The sequence below is a fragment of the Pinus tabuliformis genome, chromosome 9 (genome assembly GCF_031772625.1).
Source record: "Pinus tabuliformis cultivar Carrire ecotype Pingquan chromosome 9, CPIR1, whole genome shotgun sequence".
Taxonomy (NCBI): Eukaryota; Viridiplantae; Streptophyta; class Pinopsida; order Pinales; family Pinaceae; genus Pinus; species Pinus tabuliformis.
Window position 1 is genome coordinate 373,170,635 of NC_142307.1, and position 20,522 is coordinate 373,191,156.

Below are 20,522 nucleotides of genomic sequence, written 5' to 3' on the forward strand. Positions count from 1 at the left end.
CATTATTGGTGATTCCTCTCGCGCTTGTTAACGGTTTACATTATTGACCGGTAATCAAGCGATGTCTTTCCATGTTCGACTTCAGCGCAATTCTCACATGGATCGACTTGTACTTAGAGTGAAGATCGAACGAGTTTGAAGACCCCGGATCTAGTTTCATCCATCCGGGCTGCGATATATATTCAGGAAACATAAAGACATTTGATATGTACATTATTACAGCAGATGACCATCCTACTCAAAGGATGATAATTTCAGCAGAGAATTATCAGTCTACCATCAGACGATCGTCTGTTATATGTACCAAAATGAATTTATAAAGCTGAGCATGGGAATACCCGCCTCAGCTAGATCATGAAAGCAGAATGAAAAATAATGTATTGTATTGTATTTATTACAGGGCACCTCTCAGCGATTGAATGAACTTCGGATCCTCCTGATAAAGCATTTCACCCGATAAACGACCTCATACTTTAGGGGGAAACTGTTATAGACATTTTTGTGCCTTACAGCATGAAGCATGAAATGTCAATAATCTAAGGGATCCAAAGTCCCTAAACATGTTGTTCCTACCCCTAGAGGAACAAGGTCAGCAAACCACAGCACTGAAAATAAGTTCTCCACCTGAAAACACTCAAAAATAGGGTAATTCTGGATCATGTCAGCTGCTCCACTGAGCATCTGCGCTGAATGTCAACTGCTCCACTTTGTACCTGCACTGAATGTCAACTCTAATGAAGGCTACCTGCGCTGGGCAAGATTGGCCAAGTGGCACAGTCATTCTGCAAGGTGTCAAATGCCCAGGAAGCTTCCAAAATGACACTTGGATCAGGGAATTCGCCTTGTGATGAGTAAGAGGATCTAGATCTCCAAGTGGAAGCAAGAAACTCCAAGTGGACTCAAGAACTGAAGAATAACTGAAGTGGGAGAGGACACTAGTCAGCTTCATGCCAGCCTCAAGCTGACTCATCCTTTCTCCAAAACTCCTATATATAGAGCTCTCTCATGAGGTCTAGGGAGGCTGGAATCTTGTGAATGTAAGGAAGTGCTGTTGGTTTGAGTATAGAACTATTGGGTGATTTGCTTGAAGGAGGTGAAGAGGAGATTTATTTTTGCTGGGAGGTGTTGCTGGATTGGGCCTCTTATGGTTGTAACACTCTCAGAACTTTACTTCTTCCATTAATAAAGCATTTGAGGTTCTTCTATATGCATGTGTCTCTGTGGCGTATTGATACTTGTATATTTGATTTATTCTAATCCTTGAATCAATTATGGATGTATGCTTCTTGTAGTTTCCCTTTCTTGTGCTTTTGCAGGATCTTTGTGTAGCTGGGCCAGTGAAAGAGCAAGGAGCTGGGAGCAAGCAGCAAAGAGGGAAGATTGGATCAACCATTAGCGGAAGATAACGGTTAGTGGATCTCTTTCTCCTCTCTCTTACATCTCATAAAGAAGTAATCTTGAATAGCTTTGCATTCGGTTGTTGCTGAGGTACTATCACCCTTAGAGTGGGATAGGGTCATTCCGTATTGGATACTTTTCCCAACAACAGTGAACTTCATGAGATACTGGGGCATACTTTCTCCATTCTCACACTTAGATGTTTTTGAGTTTATCCTTGAGCGCCATTCCACCAGCTCAAAACTGAACCACTTCTGATCTAAAATTCGTGAGAACAAAGTATTTCTCGTATAGAGATTGACTGTATGGGCATTCACCGGATATCCCACCTTCCAAAATAAGGATGAATCCAGAAGCTACCTGGCCCGATTACAAACTCACCCTGAAGAAATAAAATGTAAACACTTTCTGAATAATAGATCTGATGATCAATCCTTGCTTTGATATCCTATAAAACTTTTTCTACAAATCAACCAGCTCTGATACCATGTAGAAATTTTGAATAATAAACACTTATTCACAGAGATTATCTCGATTATACACTATTGCAGAATACATGCACAATACATAATCTCCTCTATGTTGATCATCAATTTAGCAGCATCAAAAACAATGAAACATCAATCGCATGCACACATTAACACAGTATGTAACCCGGGGAAAGAATATAGCTAAAAACCCCACACTATCTATATATTATAATGATTGAGAACATGTAACAATACATAGTACAATACTCCTCACAGGTACTCAATACTATCTCCACCAGTTACACACAAAAGTAGCTTAGATCCGAACAAGTCACAGGTTCAAATCTCCTCCGCTGCTTTTCCTGCCTCCATTGCACAATCCAAAGTGAAAATCATGTGAGAACAAGCTACAATTGCCTTGGTATTGGCCCACACTGCACAATCCTCATTGGAATAACTCAATCCCATTGATTTTGCAAGATCTCATGCAGAACTATAGTCACAACTGATAGCAATCTCAACCTCTAACACCTATCTCCACTGAACTGTACATGCACTGAGTTAACTGATGTATTCTTCAGTTGCTTTATGAGTTAATAATTGGTGAATTAATTAACAATCAATTCACACAACTCATCACTAGTGTATTCTTTAGTTAGAATAAATACAACTAGTTCAACTAAGTCAAACTGAACACAACTCCATCAACTCCACATCCAACTCCACAGAACTCACATGCATGAGTTCTAACTGAAGTCCTCCATGCAATAGCTCAACTAACACATAAGAAACCACGTGATTCCTTTTGTCAGCTGCATGTGCCACATTTGTAGCTCGAACTGAAGTGCTCCAAGAGAATAAGATAATGTTTAGAGTCCAAATATTACTAAGGGCTAATAATATTTGACTCTTTCTATTTTTAGCCTGGCAGTCTAAAAATAGACTCTGATCACTCCGTTGTGAACCAAAAATAGAAGTCCATATATTTTTCCCAACATGACCAATCATCCATAAACAGCATCCTGCAACTCATAGACCATGATCCATATGTCTAAAAATAGACATAGTCTAGAAATAGACTTTGCGCCAAAAATAGCGTGTGGGCCCACTTAGTGAAGGCAACTTCTTTCCACTAAGCTCCATCATCTTGTTGCATTCTCAACACAAAGGCAGGAGAAGGAGGTATAAACCGACATCACGATTATCTCAGCGTGCAGAAGCTTGGTTCCAACACCCCCCCATATTTCTTCGGGTGAGACTTCTATCCATGATCCATGGGATGATGCCGAAAGGGCAATAGTATAGGGATTTGTTAGGATGACTAACACTGAATCTGTGTCACGGCCCACAAAGCCAACACACGTCATGTTGTGTTGTGTGTTCCTAGCTGAGTTGGGACTTCATCCCAACCAACTTGGGACTCACTCTCACCCTCTCTACTGACAGTGAAAGAACCATTGACACAAGTACACTAACATTCACCAGGCATGCGAACCCCACTTATCAAAGGCAAAGCATACCACTCTCCTCTTCTAACAAGCCAGAGTTGAGGTAAATCCTTAAGATAATGGTAACCAGGCCATCATATTGGATGAGACTCCCACACCAAATGTTGTGAGGTCTAGTTGGGACTTCATACCGAGGTGATCCCCTGAATGTTGGTGGGTCCAACACCGTCAACATTTCTAGCGCTATAAGGAGGGCCAAATGACAAGATGTGCCCTCTCATCATGTTTTGAACCTTTGCATATTTATCATTGATTATTGCACTCTTCTCCCTCTGTGATATTTTTTGAACCACGAACATGTCACCATCATGAGGGATTTTTTCGATCACTTGTCCACTTACATGTATGATGGTGAAGGTAAAGTGGCTTGTCTTGAGTTCTTACATGACTTTCTTTCCATTCTTCATGAGGAAGATGAATGTTTTGATGAACATGTCAGCTTGCTGCTTGCATACACACTTTGCGAATCTCCACATTGGTGGCTGTGAAGCTTATCGGATGACAAAGTGCACTCACTTGAGCACTTCTGTGATCTCATTGAAGACACTTTCTATCATTTTGATCCAAAACATCTTGACCAAAAACTATTACAACAATGGAAGGCTCTGCATGAATCGACTATGGATTTTTGGCAGCACTTCCGTGATTTGCAGTTTCAAGCTCCAAAGAGCCAAATGAAATTTTTCTATCTTTGGGACTGATTCGAGTATTGTGTTAAGAAATATGCTCATCCCAAGAAGAATTTTGAAATCAAACCCTGCTCAGCATTCTTCAGTGATGGAGCTGCACAATCTCAAATGGAGACGGTCACTGTCACAAGTGACTGTCCTTCGTCTGCTCATCAAACAGCTCCACCACTGCACAATGATGTTGAGGATCAAGCTCACACAACTATTTAGCTATCATATCCTCCCAACATCACTTCGCTTAATTTTCACGTAGATTTGGTTATGATTCCATCGAGTTGTTATATGCATTTTGTCCCACAACCTCCATCTTTGCACTCCGCTATTCCTACGAATGATATTGTCTTGTGTTCTTCCATTATTGACTCTATACTTGTTTTGAACAAGGAACAAGGCATTGATGGAGTTGGTGTTGCACAACAAACATGCGTTGTCATTCATGAAGAGTATGTGTGGGAGCTTGAGCATCAACACTCAGCGAAGGATGACCCCCTTCCCTCCGAGCCCCCTTTGTTCCTTCCTGACATATTTGGTGAACCTACCATCCATGATTTCACATGTGTATCTTTATCCACGGATGCACCCATCGTTGATCACTCGCAAGACACACCGAGTGTCAATCCATCATTCGAAAATAGAGAGGATAGGTTATTCACTAAAAATCCACTTGATCTTTCATCTTCTCTTTCTGGAAATGCAGATGGTGAACATCCTTCCTTCTAATCTACCCCTCTGTGTGATTGATGAAACCATGAGGATGTCAACCAACATCCTGAATTTTCTAACCTTGGTTGTCGTGATCTCTTCACCTCATCATCCGATCATGATGTTGATTCACTCATTATTAATCTGTCTAAGTCACTTCTCTATGAATATCCATCTGTCAATGAAGTCGAAACCCCACAGACTATCCAAGCACTTCAGCCCAAGTTGATGGTTATGTCAGGCCCTCGCTATCCTGAGGTTGGTTTCACTTCTGATCATGAAATTGTTCAAACACTCAAGGCTCCTCATCACTCATTTGTATACACTCAAGATAAATCTAACACTCATATTTTAATTCCTTCACTCGAACTACACAATCCCATTGTCCATGCATTGGAGGAATCTTACATAGCAAGCACACTTGCACAATGTAAGTGGTCTACCTTTCTCACATTTTCTTGCATATAATGGTTAAGGGAATGCTTAAACTCAACATCTACATGTAATGTAGCACATCACCATGGAAATTCTATAGAGTACATGTCATGTGCTTTCACTCATTTTGATTTTGTGGATGCTTGTAAGCTTGGAGTGTGTCCGTTTTCATTGTTGTATCTTTCACATTTGCTGGTTCGCACAACTAGCTTTCTCGCAGACCAAGCCTTCACCAACATGGTTCAACTAATGTGCCATCGGCTACATTGGAAATATCACTTCATGGGATCAAGCCCATGCACCATTATCTTAGGAGTAGGGGTAGTGTTTGCTTTCAGTGTGCTTACTTGCATGCTTGTTTGCTTTCCTTCTTTGCATGTTTGTTTGTTTGCTTGCTTGTGTGTTTTCTTACTTGCTTTTCTTTCATTTTTACTTATGCTTCTGTTTAGATTTGGTTGCGTCACTTACTATTTTTGTTTTCATTCGTTTGAGTTTCTTAATACCTTACTATTTTTGTTTTCAGAAATAGGTGTTGCCAACTACTGCATTCTCAATTTTGAATAGAGTATGTGGCTGAGATTTGAAGAAACTTGTGACATTGCAGCAGTTGGCGAGTCTTGTATCCATCTTCTATGCTCTTGGTTATAACCTTTAGGCAATGAAGCCTTGATGGAAAATATGAACCATCTGCAAGGGAAGTTTTGGTTGAACCATGAAGCTATGTCCAGACTGGGAAGCCCCATGCCTGCACTCAACCTTCTGCTCTGTTTGTTTAAGCTCATTCAAATTGTAGAAATGGAGAAGGGGAAAATCTAAATAAGCAAACCTATGTCAGAGCTCTTAAATGCTTCTCTAAAGGAACAACCTCTTCTGCTCTCAATAAGTTGGGATCCCTCTTCCGCCCCAAAAATAAATAAGTGTCAATGCATAGTCCTCTCTAAAAGGTACAAACGCGAAATAAGAGAAAGGCTTCATGCGCAGAGAGGTGAAGCATGCAACTCCACCTGGGTACTGACTAGGCTCGTTGGCAATGGAGAAATGTGTGAGTTCCTACATGACTCTGTCAGGGTACTGTCCAAGCCTGCTAGTAGTGAAGAAAAACTAGAGACACAAACTTATACTCTGAAAATATTCAACTCATGAGCTAAATTACCCTTCTTGGATTCAAAATGTTGTGATCAAGTTGAAATTTTGATTGTGTTTGATTGAGTTGGCAAAAGGTGAACCATGTATGTCCATGGGGTAAGTGGGGAAGCTAAAGTAACCCACACAGTGATTCAATACTATCCAAAAGACCAACGCCCTATGCTAGTGATGAACAAAAAAGAGAAACTAGAGTTCTACCAATGTGTTGCCAATTGTTGTAGCGGCTACAACCACCCTCCAAAATTTTGGCCTGCGCCGAATTTCGGAGCCTCCCTTGAGAGTTTCACTTGATGACTAAACATACTCAGGTTCACTCCATGAACTCATGTGAGTCTTAGCATTCTCCTTGCTTGTTAATTTCACTAAGTCTTGCATGCTGATGTCAAAGTCATGCTTGCGACCATGTTCTGGTTATGCCCAAAGTCCTCACTTCGTGTGTAGTTGTTGTGTTCACTATGAAAAGATCTGTTACACTCACACATGGAGTCAAATCCATTGTCACACAAGCATCTTCACAGTCGATCAATGATCAATCACGAGCATCACACTTGTCTCTTGCACCATCGGTCAGTCATGTTGAACATGTGTGTTGGGTTGGTTTGAGTTGTCTTGTCGTCAAGTCATGTTGGTGTGTGTTTGTAAGATCACATTTGCATCTTTCACTCATTCATATGCTTAGTCATTTTGCTGAAGTTCTGATGACTGAACTTCCCTCTGATAGCCGGACCATCACCCTGCCATCGAATCGATCGACTGTCACCCAAAACAACAAAGAAGCACCAAGAAAGTTTTTTCAAGTTGCGCTGCCCGCAAGAAATTCAATCAACCTTCATGCTGGACACCTGGAGAGTTGGAATCAACAGCCAGCTAGGGTCTGACTCCCCTCAAACATTGTGTAGAGTATGTTGACCTTTCCCACTTTGGTGACTGAGGAAATTTCACAAATAGGCCAGACAGACACTAGTTCCCATCCCTGTCTCCCTCAGAAAATTGTGCAATTTTCCCAGTGAGTCTTCTCAACATTCGATTGGATGATCATCTATAAAATTACGCGTTATCACCTGGATTGAACCTCATGTTGAAGGAAGGCAATGCCAGGGTAACCACAAACCATGCTTAGCCAAGTAGTTAGCCCTACTGGGCCAGAAGAGGGATCTCTCTATAAGGATCTTAGCCAAGATTACTGGATCAAGAAAATGATATTAGGCTAGGTATAGTAGCACAAGGTTTGATTTGATTTTGAATGGTTTTACTGGATCAGGAGGAGACGAACAATTTGGACAAGGAAATTAGGTCAAAATTGTAGGGTTTCGATGGGGCAAGGTAGGCACAAGGCTCAACACTCTAGGGTTTGATGGGTAAGGTGATTCAAGACAGGTAAGGAGCTAGCAAGAGCATGTGAAAAACATGGATTCTTCTTAAACTAAAGAAAACATAGACTGTGAATATTTTCCCAAAACATAGCATAAGTATTATGGGTTCTGCCTACCAACTTGAAAAAATCCACTGAAAGAGTATCAAACGATGAAATGGAGTCAACAATACATTTTAACACATGGAAACATAATAAAACTTAACTGAACATCATACCACATGGATCTTGAAGAAATAACTGCAACTTTTCATTAATCTCGTCCTAAAACTGATACAAAATGATGTCTACTCAAAGCATAAGCATCCAGCTGAGTCCAACCCTTTACAATGAGAAAGAAGAAGAAGATATAGACATTGATTCAACCTCATCCCATCCTCAGGGGTTGAATTCTTAAGGATGAGAAACTAATCCATCAAAAAATGAACAAGAAACTGAAATCTAGGCAACCTAACAACTTGCCTCTAAAAGTGAGGAAACTTATTCATTTGTCCTCAAGATAACTTTTAATATAATTAATCTAGCTTCTAGTACTTATTATCCATCATATTTATATGCCTAGTCATCATTTACATCAGTAAAACACCACCATTAGAGGAAACCCAAAATTACAGTCAAGGCACAGTGAAATGGAAACCCAACACAATTTTTGTCCTATGCACAACGCCCAAGCTCTATGTGCAATGCGCTTTTTAGGGCTATTTTGGAGGCCTTCTTGGTGTCCAAATGGAGCTCATGATAGCTCATTGGGAATCTCTTCAATTATTATTTCCAAAACATCTTTCGTTTTTTCATTTTAAGTTCATTTGACCCCTCAAAAACGGATTCTTCCAAGACTGCTTCTGTGTGTCCAAAAAGGGGCACAAAGGTCATTTTTTGGGTGTTTTTTAACATTTTGGTTGACCAGTTTTGCTTTAAAAGATTAGAAAATTCTCAGGGTGCATATACTCATCATTATGAATCCAAAAGTGCTAACCATTTGCTCATTGGATGCCCTTAGGAAAAGTTCCACACGAGCGGCACTGCGCATAGAGCCAAAATTTCTGTGTCAAAAATTTCCAAATGCTTCAAAAGGCAAAAAATGTTGAAAACTTGCTCAAAATTTGTGGAGAATACCACCATCAAGTGTATTGGTTAGCCAAGGAAGCTTCAGTAAGAAACCTAAGCCTATCATCCTCCACTTTTCCTTTGAGTGCTTACTTTAGCCTTGTTTTCCTTTGCTTGACCCTTATGTTGCAAATCTTGTTCCAGGTCCTGTAATGGCGAGCCATGCGCCCGATGATTTGATTGTCCCTATTTGACTTTTGTAGTAGCTTCTCCAAATGAAAATTGACCTTTTCAAGCCACGTTTATCTATCCTCCTCAATTTCCTTCTGAATTCCTTGTTTTGTAGTCAAGGTAGCTGGTTTTTCTTTCTCTTGCATTACTAACTTGCTATTGTCACTTTGCCTCTTTTCTTTGAGGAGTTCCAGATCCATGAGGACCTTTTTTGTCACTTAGCTGATGTTTCTCTTACTCAAGGTATGAAATGACATACTTTTCTCTCATCAAGTTGTCCATCAGTGCTTGCATCTGTGCATCTTTTTCCCTTATGGTTATGCTTTCATTTAGTGCCTCATTTTGGACCTCCAAGTCAACTATCTCAATGCCATGATGGATGTGTGGCTATTTTGTTTCATAATATTCCATCAAATCAAAATCCCTTTCCTCCTCATCATCAAGGCTTTCCTCCAACACCTTTTCCTTCCATTTATGCAGTTGCTGCACCTGTTGTACTTTTTGTGTCGATGAAGAAGGCAAAGCCCCTTCCACATTTTGTGGAGCAAGCATTTCCCTACGAGATGATGAAGAAGGCAATGCCCCTTCCACGTCAATTGGAGTAAACACTTGCCTATCTACTACAGACAACTTTCTAGCCCCTCTCTGATATGTCTTATAGGCTTTTGGCTCCTCAACTGCTTTAGCATCTTTAACCTTCTCATCTTTCTTTACTTTGGCACTGCTGGAAGGCCTTTCTACTTCTTGAAGCACTCGTGGACGAATTTGAGGACCATTGAAGATGTCATTGGCAATAAATGTATCCCAGGAGATGTTAAGGAGGTTGAGATGATGTAGCACAATCATCTTAATCAGGGAATAGTGATAGATACTACTCATCTGCTTGGGGTATGGTTTTTTCTGTATAATGTAGGCCATCTTCTCAATATTCCTGAATAAGAAATACGGTATGCTCAACATTTTCACCCTTGTGAAGTGTATAAGAAGCCTAATGTGATAGGTGTAAAATCTAGAAAATCTTCCCTCACATGTAAAATACTTCATAATGATCCTCATCATAGGGGCACACTTTTCTTCAAGGAACTTGAAAGGAAAGGTCCTCTTCTTTTCACTTCTGAACCTAGATTTGATATATGGCTTATAGTAGTGCTAATCCAAATCTTGTGCCTTATACCATTTTCCCCCCACATTTGTAATCCCTGTAGCATCAGCAATGATGGAGGATGAAACTGTAAAGGTGACCCCGACAAGAGTTACCTTGTTATCATGGATATTGGCTACAAAAAGCCTCGTCAACTCAGGATGATGTTGAACTCTTTCTACCTGCTCACAAAACTCATAACACCCTAGATGTTTGAAATAAGTGACAGTCATATGAGAAGCCTGTAACTCTCTGATGTTTGATGGCTCCTCTCTGATAATTCTACCTCATATGGTTCTCGCTAATACTGAGGTTCACCTCCCATGCTTTCACTACGATTGTTTTCCTCCTCCTCATAATCTCTATCGTCTTTCTCCATGTTTGTCGAATTTTGAAGCTGTGTAACCCTAGAGACGGTAATCAAGGAATGAGTTATGGTGAACAGGGATAGGGGAGGGGAGATGAGCTTATGTGGTGTAGAATGGAATATATATGATATGAGAGTGAGGAGGAGGATATTTTTCTTTGATAAGGACTGTTTAGTAAATAGGGTTTTAGGATTATGTTTGAGGGAATTAGGGTATAAGGAGTAGGTGGAGGGATGTGTTTGAGGGAATTAGGTTATAATAAACAGGTGGAGGGATGTGTTTGAGGGAATTAGGGTTTAAGGAATAGGTTGAGGGATGTGTACGAAATCTAGGGTTTGAATTTTGAAATAGCAAACCAACTTCAAAATGATGAATTGAATGCTGGAAGGATAGCTCAAAGACTACACTTACTTGCTTAGAAGTTATAGAATGAGAAAAACTCGATTTGAATGGCTGATAGGGTGTTTTGGCACCTGCTGGTCCTATGCACAACACCCTCTACAGTTGCACAGCACTTCGGCTCTATGTGCAATGCCATGAAAAATTGCACTAGAAAAACTACCCTATGAGTAGCTCTCCACTCCTATGTGCAATGCTCTGGCCTCTGTGTGTTGCGCTCCATCTCCTCTGCGCAGAACCCTATCTCCTATGTGCAACACCTCTTCTTTTCTTAGCTAGTAATTGGCCTCAATTCCCCTCTCTCCTTCAATGCTTTTGTTTATCTTTGTCAAATGAAAGTGATGAATTTGGAAAATGAATTTTACATATTATATAGAGGTTGATTTTGATTTTTCATTGGAGAAACGCACTTTCTAATGTTTTGGAACTTTTTCTTCTTTCCTCCAAATCTTTGTTTAATACCTTTCTCTCTTGGTCTCTTTTCAGGTGGATGATGCTTGGATTGAACTGATTTCTTCAATGGTTTCATTTTCTTGCAGAAAGGAGAAATTTTTGGGGCAGCTGGGAACAATGATTACATAAAATGGATTGAATTACATCAAAAAATATAAATCAACTAAAAATACTATGTTTTCATCTCAGAAACATGTTTTTTTGAGATGAAAATTACATTAGTGACAACACATCTTTGTACAATCACCATGACTTACTGACAATCACTCATTTTTTATTGGTCATTCTCAAACCTTTGCTACCCTTTATTTACACTTGAAATCATGCTTTTGACCTTGGAAATGAACGCTAATATAGACCTAATGGAAAGACCTTGGAAATGAACGCTAAGACCTAGTGTAAAGACCATTGCCTTGACACTAAAAATAACATATTTGAAATCACGACTGAATATAGCATGGAGATGGGTCAGCAAAAGTACCTCATGAGGGAATATTTGATTTTCTAAGAAGAAGACAACCATCAGTGGACCATTTTGACATGACCTAATGGAATTATCCAAAATTCAGTATGAGACACCTAAAATGAAAATGCAAAGAACATATTTGATCCCTAATGGAAGTATGCATATACTGAAACTAACATTGGCCTTATTGGGGATGGCACCTCCTTGGAGGTGTCAAGAACACCGTAGACCAAGTGCCTTGCTGATTGGGCCAATACGGTCAAAGAAATGAAAGACTGAAAACTTTTTTGAAAATTTTGAAAACTGACTCGATACAAACTGAAGATTGACTCACAACCGACTGTAAACTGACTCAAAAATCAACCAAACTCAACACAAATCATTTAAGCTTTACAGCCTTCACTTCGAGCCCGAAGCTCTAAAGACATTGTACTTCAAATCTTCTAAGGAAATAAAATTGGTATATACAATGACAGTGAAGCATGTTGGGTTGTGTTATATTCTTTCCACAACTAGCCCACGTCGTTAACCTGGGGGTCAGAGGGGGGATGGAGCCCCTCCTTCGTTGCACCGATTGCATAGCGGGGGGGTCACAAGGGGTTTGAGGGGTGCAGGTAACCCCACTCTATTGGGTTCGGGGTAGTGCCCTGAAAATTTTTGGTTTTGGAACCTATGTTAGGTTGTGCGGACCCACCTATGGTTTTGTGCATGATTTTCACACATGTTTTTTGGATGCGATGGTTTTTGGTCCGTGGTTTTGGACACAATGGTTCTTGGTCTATGGTATTGGATGCTTTGGAATGTATAAATATGTATTGTAACATTGAAAGGAACATAATGAAAAATCAATCTGGTAGTCCCAGTTTTGGGATCCATGGGAGAATCTTTGTGTATATGTGTTTTATGTGCTATGCTCTCGCATTCTTTATTTTCTGTGTTTTAGAATTCATATGCAGGTAATTCCTGTACGAGGTTAAAACCTGCATTTGGTATCAGAGTTGTTTTGGCTTCAAGGGGATGCCTTTGTTGCTGAGGGGTTTCACTCGAGCCTATGGTAGACCCTGCTCAGTGGGATATCTGCGAGATCGATTCTGGTGGTGAAAGAAGATGGCGAGCAGTGGAAAGATAGAGATCGAGAAATTTAATGGTCAGATTTTTGAGTTGTGGAAACTCAAGATGGAGGATCTGTTGGTGGATAAAGATTAGTGGATTGCAGTAGATCTAGGTACTAAACCAATGGGAGTGTCCGATGAAGAATGGAGGAAGTTGTATCGGAAGGCAAAGAGCACAATACGATTGTGTGTCTCAGATTCAGTATTATTGAATGTATAAGGGGAAGCTACAACAAAGGCTTTGTGGGACAAGTTAGGGACTTTGTACCAATATAAGTCTCTGGTGAATAAACTGTTCCTATAGAAAACGCTGTAAAACCTGAGGATGAAAGAAGTAGACTCGGTGACAGAACATCTAAATGCATTTAATACTTTGGTAAGTATGTTAGCATCTGTTGATATTAAAATTTCAGATGAAGATAAGTGCATTAGTTTGTTATGTTATCTACCAGATTCGTGGGATAGTTTGGTTATTGCATTAGGTAGCAATGCAACTGCTTTGCAGTTTGATGAAATAGTCTCATCCTTGTTGATAGAGGAGATCAGACGGAAAAATATGGAGAGCCAGAATGGTGATGCCTTGTTTGTATGAGGATAGTCTTAGAATAGAAACAAAAATAAGTCATCGAGTGGGAGATCTAAATGTAGAGGGAGATCTAAATCTTCAGGAAAACCTATAAAGGTGGTGTGCTGGAAATGCCAAAAGGAAGGGCACTACAAAAGGGATTGTAAATCTAAAGCTCCTGATAAAAGAAAGGGATCTGATGATGTTCCTCCCGCGGAGGTGAAAGCCACCTCAGATGAAGGTGGGGATGTGTACTTGGCTTCTTCAAGTACACATATAGATCATGAGGCATGGTTGATTGACTCAAGTGCATCCTTTCACTTCACTCCCCATAGAGAGTGGTTCTGTGAGTATGAGAAATACGATGGTGGTGATGTCTTTTTAGGGGATGATAGGAAGGGTAGAATCATTGGTCGCAGAAAATTAAAGTTGAAGTTGCAAGGTGGAAGGATTAGAACACTTCCGGGTGTTCTACATATTCCTGCATTGTGTAGAAACCTAATTTCTGTAAGCAAGCTAGATGATGCAGGTGTAAAAACAGTGTTCGAGAAGGATACCCACAAGATGGTTAACGGAGCACTGGTGTTGATGCTAGGAGTTTGGATTGGAACTCTATAGAATATGTAAGGTAGCAATGTTGTTGATGGATGCAACAGTTCTATGGTTCCTGAAAGTGGAGCAGAAAATCTAGTGGTCCCTGGAGAGAAGACCATGCTGTGGCATGAAAGGCTTGGACATATTAGAGAGAAGGGCCTTCAAATACTTCATGGTAAAGGTATGGTAGAAGGTATGAGCAATAGCTCTCTGGATTTTGATATCTGTGAAAATTGTGTATGTGGGAAGCAGAATTAGGTGAGTTTCCCCTATGGTGGTAAGAGGGCGAAACATATATTAAAGCTTGTGCATAGTGATGTGCTTGGACCTGTGAAGGTTCCATCACTGGGTAAGTCTGTGTACTATGTATCATTTATAGATGACTTCTCAAGGAATACATGGATATATTTCCTTAAGAAGAAATCTGAAGTCATTGACAGGTTTAAAGAATTCAATGCTTTGGTGGAAAACCAGGCAGAGAAGAAGATAAAGGTGCTGAGGACAAATAACGTTGGAGAGTTTTGGAGTAAGGAATTTGAAGAATTCTATAAGAAGTGTGTTATAGCACGCCAGAAGAAATCTCCATATACACCTTAACAAAATGAAGTTGCAAAAAGAATGAACAAGATGTTGATGGAAAGGGCAAGAAGCATGCTCAGTGGTGCCAGTTTAGGACAGGAATTTTGGGCAAAGGTGGTGGAGACAGCATGTTACCTAGTCAACAGATCACCTTCATCAACATTGGAGGATAAAATTCCACAAGAGGTATGGACTGGTAAGGAACCCTCTCTTTCACATCTGAGGGTATTTGGATGTGATGCATATGTATATGTTCTAATGGAGAAACAAACCAAGTTGGATAGTAAATCTGAAAAGTGCATCTTTATTAGATGCAAGGATGGTTTAAAGGGTTATAATCTTTGGAACCCAGTAACAAGGAAGGTTGTGTATAGCAGAGATGTGGTGTTTAGAGAGGTGAAAGATGTTATTATACATGAAGTCCAACCAAAGGAACCTGAGAAGATAGAGTTTGAGCTAAAGGAGGAAGAATCAGACTCTACATCAAAGGAGGAATCAGAAGATGAAGAGGCACAAACTCTAGGTGTGAGAAGATCAATTTGAGAAAGAAGGTAGCTAGAAAGATATAGTCAATATGATTTTCTGTTCAAATTTTACTTTATCTATTACTGATGATGATCCCAGAACTATGAAGGAAGCAATAGATTCAGAGGATGGAAAACTCTAGAAAGAGGCCATGGTTAATGAAATGGCATCTTTGCACAAAAATGAGGCTTGGGATCTGGTGGAGTTTCCAGCTGGAAGGAAACCCATTGGCAGCAAATAGGTGTTCAAGAAGACAAATGCAAAATTAAAGGTGGAGAAATACAAAGCTCGGTTGGTAGCAAAAGGTTATTCCCAGGTGCCAGGAATTGATTTTGGTGATATTTTTTCTCCTGTTGCCAAGGTAACTTCTATTAGATTACTTTTATCTATTGTTGTTGCTTTTGATTTCGAGGTAGAACAGATGGATGTGAAGACAAATCTCTTCATGGGGATCTGGAAGAGGAAATCTACATGAAGCAACTTGAAGGCTTTGTGGTGAATGGCAAGAAAGAACTGGTATGAAAGTTAAAGAAGTCTCTGTATGGGTTAAAACAATCACCAAGGATGTGGTATCAGAAATTTGATACCTTTATACGGGGACTTGTCTTCACTAGAAGCAAAGCAGATCACTGTGTGTATTTTAAATTAATTGGTGACTGTGTTTTTTATTTGGTCTTGTATGTGGATGATATGTTGCTGGTTGGAAATGACAAAGAAATTATCCCGGATTTGAAGACCCATTTGTCCTCCAAATTCGACATGAAAGATCTTGGTGCTGCAAACTATATTTTCAGCATGGAAATTAAAATAGATCAAACAAAGAAGAACCTCTGGTTAAGCCAGAGGAAGTATGTCGAGACAATATTGCAGAGGTTTAATATGCAGGATAGTAAACTGGTGAAGGTTCCTATTCTTGTAGGTGTAAAGTTATCTACTGAATAGTGTCCCAAGACACAAGAAGAGGAGGAGGACATGTCCTGTGTTCCATATGCAAGTGCAGTCGGTAGCCTGATGTATGCAATGGTATGTACTAGACCATACATTGCACATGAAGTGGGAGTATTGAGCAGGTTTATGCCAAAACCAAGGAAGGAGCACTGGACAACAATGAAGTAGTTTTTCCGATATTTGTGTGGCACTAGTGATTATGGTTTGTGCTACCAAGGAAGACCAAGATTGGACAAAGTGTTGGATACTTGTGGCTTTGTTGATGTAGACTGGGTTGGAGATCTGGATGAGAGAAGATCTAAAAGTGGGTATGTGTTTAACCTATTTGGAGGTGCAGTTAGTTGGATGAGTAAGAAACAATCTATAGTGGCACTATCAACTACAGAGGTAGAATACATGGCAGCCACTCATGCAAGCAAGGAAGTAGTTTGGTTGCAGATATTTTGTTCAAATATGGGATTAGTACAGGGAGCTATAAGGATAGACTCTGACAGCAAAAGTGCAATTTTCTTGGCAGAGAACCCTGCATATCATTCAAAGACAAAGCACATTGATGTTCATTATCACTTTGTGAGAGATATGATAGAAGACAAAAAGGTGTTGCTAGTTAAGGTGGACACTTTTAAGAATACTTCAGATGAATTGACAAAATCTGTGAGCTCTGAGAAGTTGTCTTAGTGTAGAGAAACAATAGGCATTGCAGGGTTGGATAAATGACTAGTCTCTCTTATGGCCCCCTATGAAAAGAAGAAAAAACAAGTGCGAGAATGTTGGGTTGTGTTATATTCATTCAACGACTAGCCCACGTAGTTAACTAAGGGGTTAGAGGGGGCGTGGAGCCCCCCCTTCGTTGTGTCGATTGCATAGCAGGGGGTTCACAAGGGGTTTGAGGGGTGTAGGTAACCCCACTCTATAGGGTCCGGGGTAGCGCCCCAGAAAATTTTGGTTTTGGAACCTACGTTAGGTTGGGCGGACCCACCTATGGTTTTGTGCATGATTTTCGCACATGCTTTTTGGACGCGATGGTTTTCGGTCCATGGTATTGGATGCTTTGGCATTTCTAAAAATGTATTGTAACATTGAAAGGAACATAATGAAAAATAAATCAAGTAGTTTCGATTTTGGGATCCAGGGGAAAATCTCTGTGTATATGTTTTTTATGTGTTATGCTCTCACATTGTTTATTTTCTATGTTTTAGAATTCGTATGCAGGTAATTTTTGTACGGGGTTAAAACCTACAAAGCAACTTCAGCAAAAGGCATCAGAAATAGTAGTGTTTTAGGAGCCTACCATTCATTGGTCCTCCTGAGCAATCTTTACCATCCATTTCCTCTAATAAAAATGCATTATGTCCTTGATATGTTGAGATTTTATACGGTCCTTTCCATAGATTGTCAAACTTACCATGCTTTCCTTTTTCTACATTTCGTGCATCCCACTTGTTAGCTTCACTCTCACATTATAAACAATTCTAAGTCCAAATAATTAAATTCATTAAAATCATGAGAGTTAGGATTTAATCCTACCTTTCTAGATTGAGTTTGTTCCTCATGGTTAGGAGTCAGTTTAGGCTTAGTTGGTTGAGAGATTCTCTCCAACTAGTTAGGCTCCTAGATTAGTGTGTTGTTGAGATATTTTCTCAACCAAGTTTGTTCAAGATAGATGCACTATCTTGAGAAAACTTCCTTATGTATTTATATGTATCATAAACATTATTTTAATAATGAAATTTATGAGAATGAGAGACTGGAGGAAAGTCTGTTATGCATTTTTCACCATGTCTGGTTTTAATATATTTCTAATATTTATTTTATGAGTTGAGTGTTTTACTATTAGTTTGTTAAATTTCTTCAATTGGTATCAGAGCATCAATGGTTCTTAGGGCTTGACTGACTCCATGGTAGCCTTCCATGGAAACCTATTAATTATATTATGATCATGGTAATGGAATCAGAAGGGGAGACATTGTTTACATTCATATCTCACACCATTTGGTGGAGAACTGGTAGCATGCATATATTTTATTTTCACCGGCACATTAACGGTATCTAAAATTCATGCCATCCATTGAGCTCAATATCTCAGTGTCAGAAATATGTTGCACATCCATCTCAGCATACGCTTGAAGTTGTTCAAGACTGGTCTTAGAATTCATTGTCTCAGTGTTCATCTTAGCATTCTATGACTGATTTGTCTCAGAAATTGTTTCAAGATCTACAAGATTCATGTTCATCTCAGCATTCTGTGACTAATTCGTCTCAGAAATTGTTTCAATATCTACAAGATTAAGCACAGGATTCATTGTTTCAATATCTACAAGATTAATCACAGGATTCATTGTTTCATTTCTCAACTCAAAATTTTGTTGCGGATCTTTCTCAGAATTTGTTTCCAAATTCATCTTAGAATTCCTCTGCAGACACTCAGGACTGGTCTGAGGATCCATTGCATCAGTATTTTTTTGCGGATTCATCTCAGAATTCGTTTCATGGTTCAAATCAGGATTCACCTGAAGATGCTCAGGATTGATATCAGCATTCTTTGATTGATTCTCATTGTTGTTCTTAGGATTAGCCATAGGATTTTCATCATCGCCCCCAGCATTCATCTTAGGGCTCTCAGAATCCATCTCAAAAATAGGTCCTAGAAAATCTCCTTCCAAACTTCCCAGTGCTTGGAATACTCGGCGTTGTTCAAGCCATTTGATAGCAAGTATCTTAAATCTTATCTTTCCACCTTTCTCCACATTTGAACTTTGCTTATTTCTAAAAATAGGATTCTCTCCTGGTATAAATTCAAAATCTGTCATTTTTTGAGATGGTATAAAAACCTCATCCATTGCGATCTACGAGATAATAAATAGCTGAAGAGAGTTGAGCAGAGAGCACAAGAAGGGGGCTCGTGATTTAGAGAAGCAAAGCCACGATATTAATTCTGAGAATCACTGTAAAACCCATGAATGCGTCGAGGAATTACAATGTGAAAACCGCAACGTCAAAGTCAACATTGTTGAGAACGGCGTGAGACCTGTGAGTAGTGTGGAAAGATAGCAACATGAATCGATCTGATCTGATCTTTGCACATAGACCTGCGTTTGGAGAAGATCAACTCACTTGTGATGTCCAAGGGAGCAATGACTAAAATTTGACAAAAATCCAAATGTAATCGATATTTTTTGGAACCAGCGTGCATTTTAAAAAAAGTGAACCAACATTTGCGTGGAGTTTATGGTGAGCGTGGAGTTCAAAGCTCAACAAACTGGTTGATTACTTGCCGTCTCCTTAAGGTTATTTATGCCCCCTCTCATTTTTTCTCTCCAACTAATAACATGCATAAAGCTTATGGTGTATATTTTTACATGCATAAACGTTAAATCATTTTGAAGTGTTTTCATAAATCATTTTAAAAGGAAACTTTACATCACTTTGGAGTGTTTTCTTAAAGTTTATAATTTAATGGGATGAATGTAAAAGCATTTTTTATAGGGATCATAAAATAATGCTTTTGGAGGAATAAGGTGGATTATAAAAATATTTTTTAAAAGATTTGTAATGGAGTGATAAGATGCATATTTTGTATGGGAGCAATAAGAAGATATTTTGGGAGAGATAAGGAGTGGATAAAATATTTTTATTTTGGGAGTAATAAGGGTGAAGATTGGGATTAATTTTGTAATAAGGCTGATGTTTTTAATTTTTTAGTAATAAGGTGAGTTTTGTCATTTTGGAGCGATAAGGAGTCATTGTCCAAGTCAACACAAATTTCGAAGTCTTTGATGTATAAGTTTTTTGTAAATTTGGAGTGATAAGTGAAAGCCATTATTTTAATGCAAAGTAATATTTTACTTTGAGAGCGATTGAGTCATTATAGGTAATTTTTTGAAGACAATTTGCTTCCAAAGTTTGCAAGTGTGATATTCTCATTGTTGGAGAAATTTCATTCACGATGTTGGGAAGGTGAAGATTGATGTACTCCGATACTTAAATAAAAACATATCTTTTTGGTGGTTATTGTGTCCTGTATCTGTCGGAAATTGAATAAGGGGATCTTAGGTACACCATGTGTATGTTTGTGATGGCACAAGATTCTTGATCTTGTTTTTGTTTTGTGTCTAGTTTTGACACTAACCGTCATGTGGTATCTTTCTAATATGGTACACACAACAAATTAGCAAATTTCATGCACATAATCAATTCCATTCAAGCTTATGTAATCAAGCAAACTACATGCAATCAAGAAGCAACAATACATAATCAAGTTTTCAAAGACATTTCTACATCAACATCCAATCCAGCTGTCATCTACATCAACAATTTTTGCAGCAATTCAACAATAATTTTTTGGTAATTGCACTTGCACCAGTTTTTAATAAG

At 39.1% G+C, this 20,522-nt stretch overlaps 1 protein-coding gene across 1 annotated transcript; it reads right to left on the reverse strand.

Annotated features, from left to right (window-relative positions):
* Window positions 1-18,278: 18,278 nt before the first annotated feature.
* On the reverse strand, window positions 18,279-18,775 carry LOC149148737 (uncharacterized). Its single transcript, XM_089446155.1, has one exon. It carries the CDS (start codon window positions 18,755-18,757, stop codon window positions 18,398-18,400), a length of 360 nt encoding a protein of 119 aa, XP_089302281.1. The 5' UTR covers window positions 18,758-18,775; the 3' UTR covers window positions 18,279-18,397.
* Window positions 18,776-20,522: the final 1,747 nt, after the last annotated feature.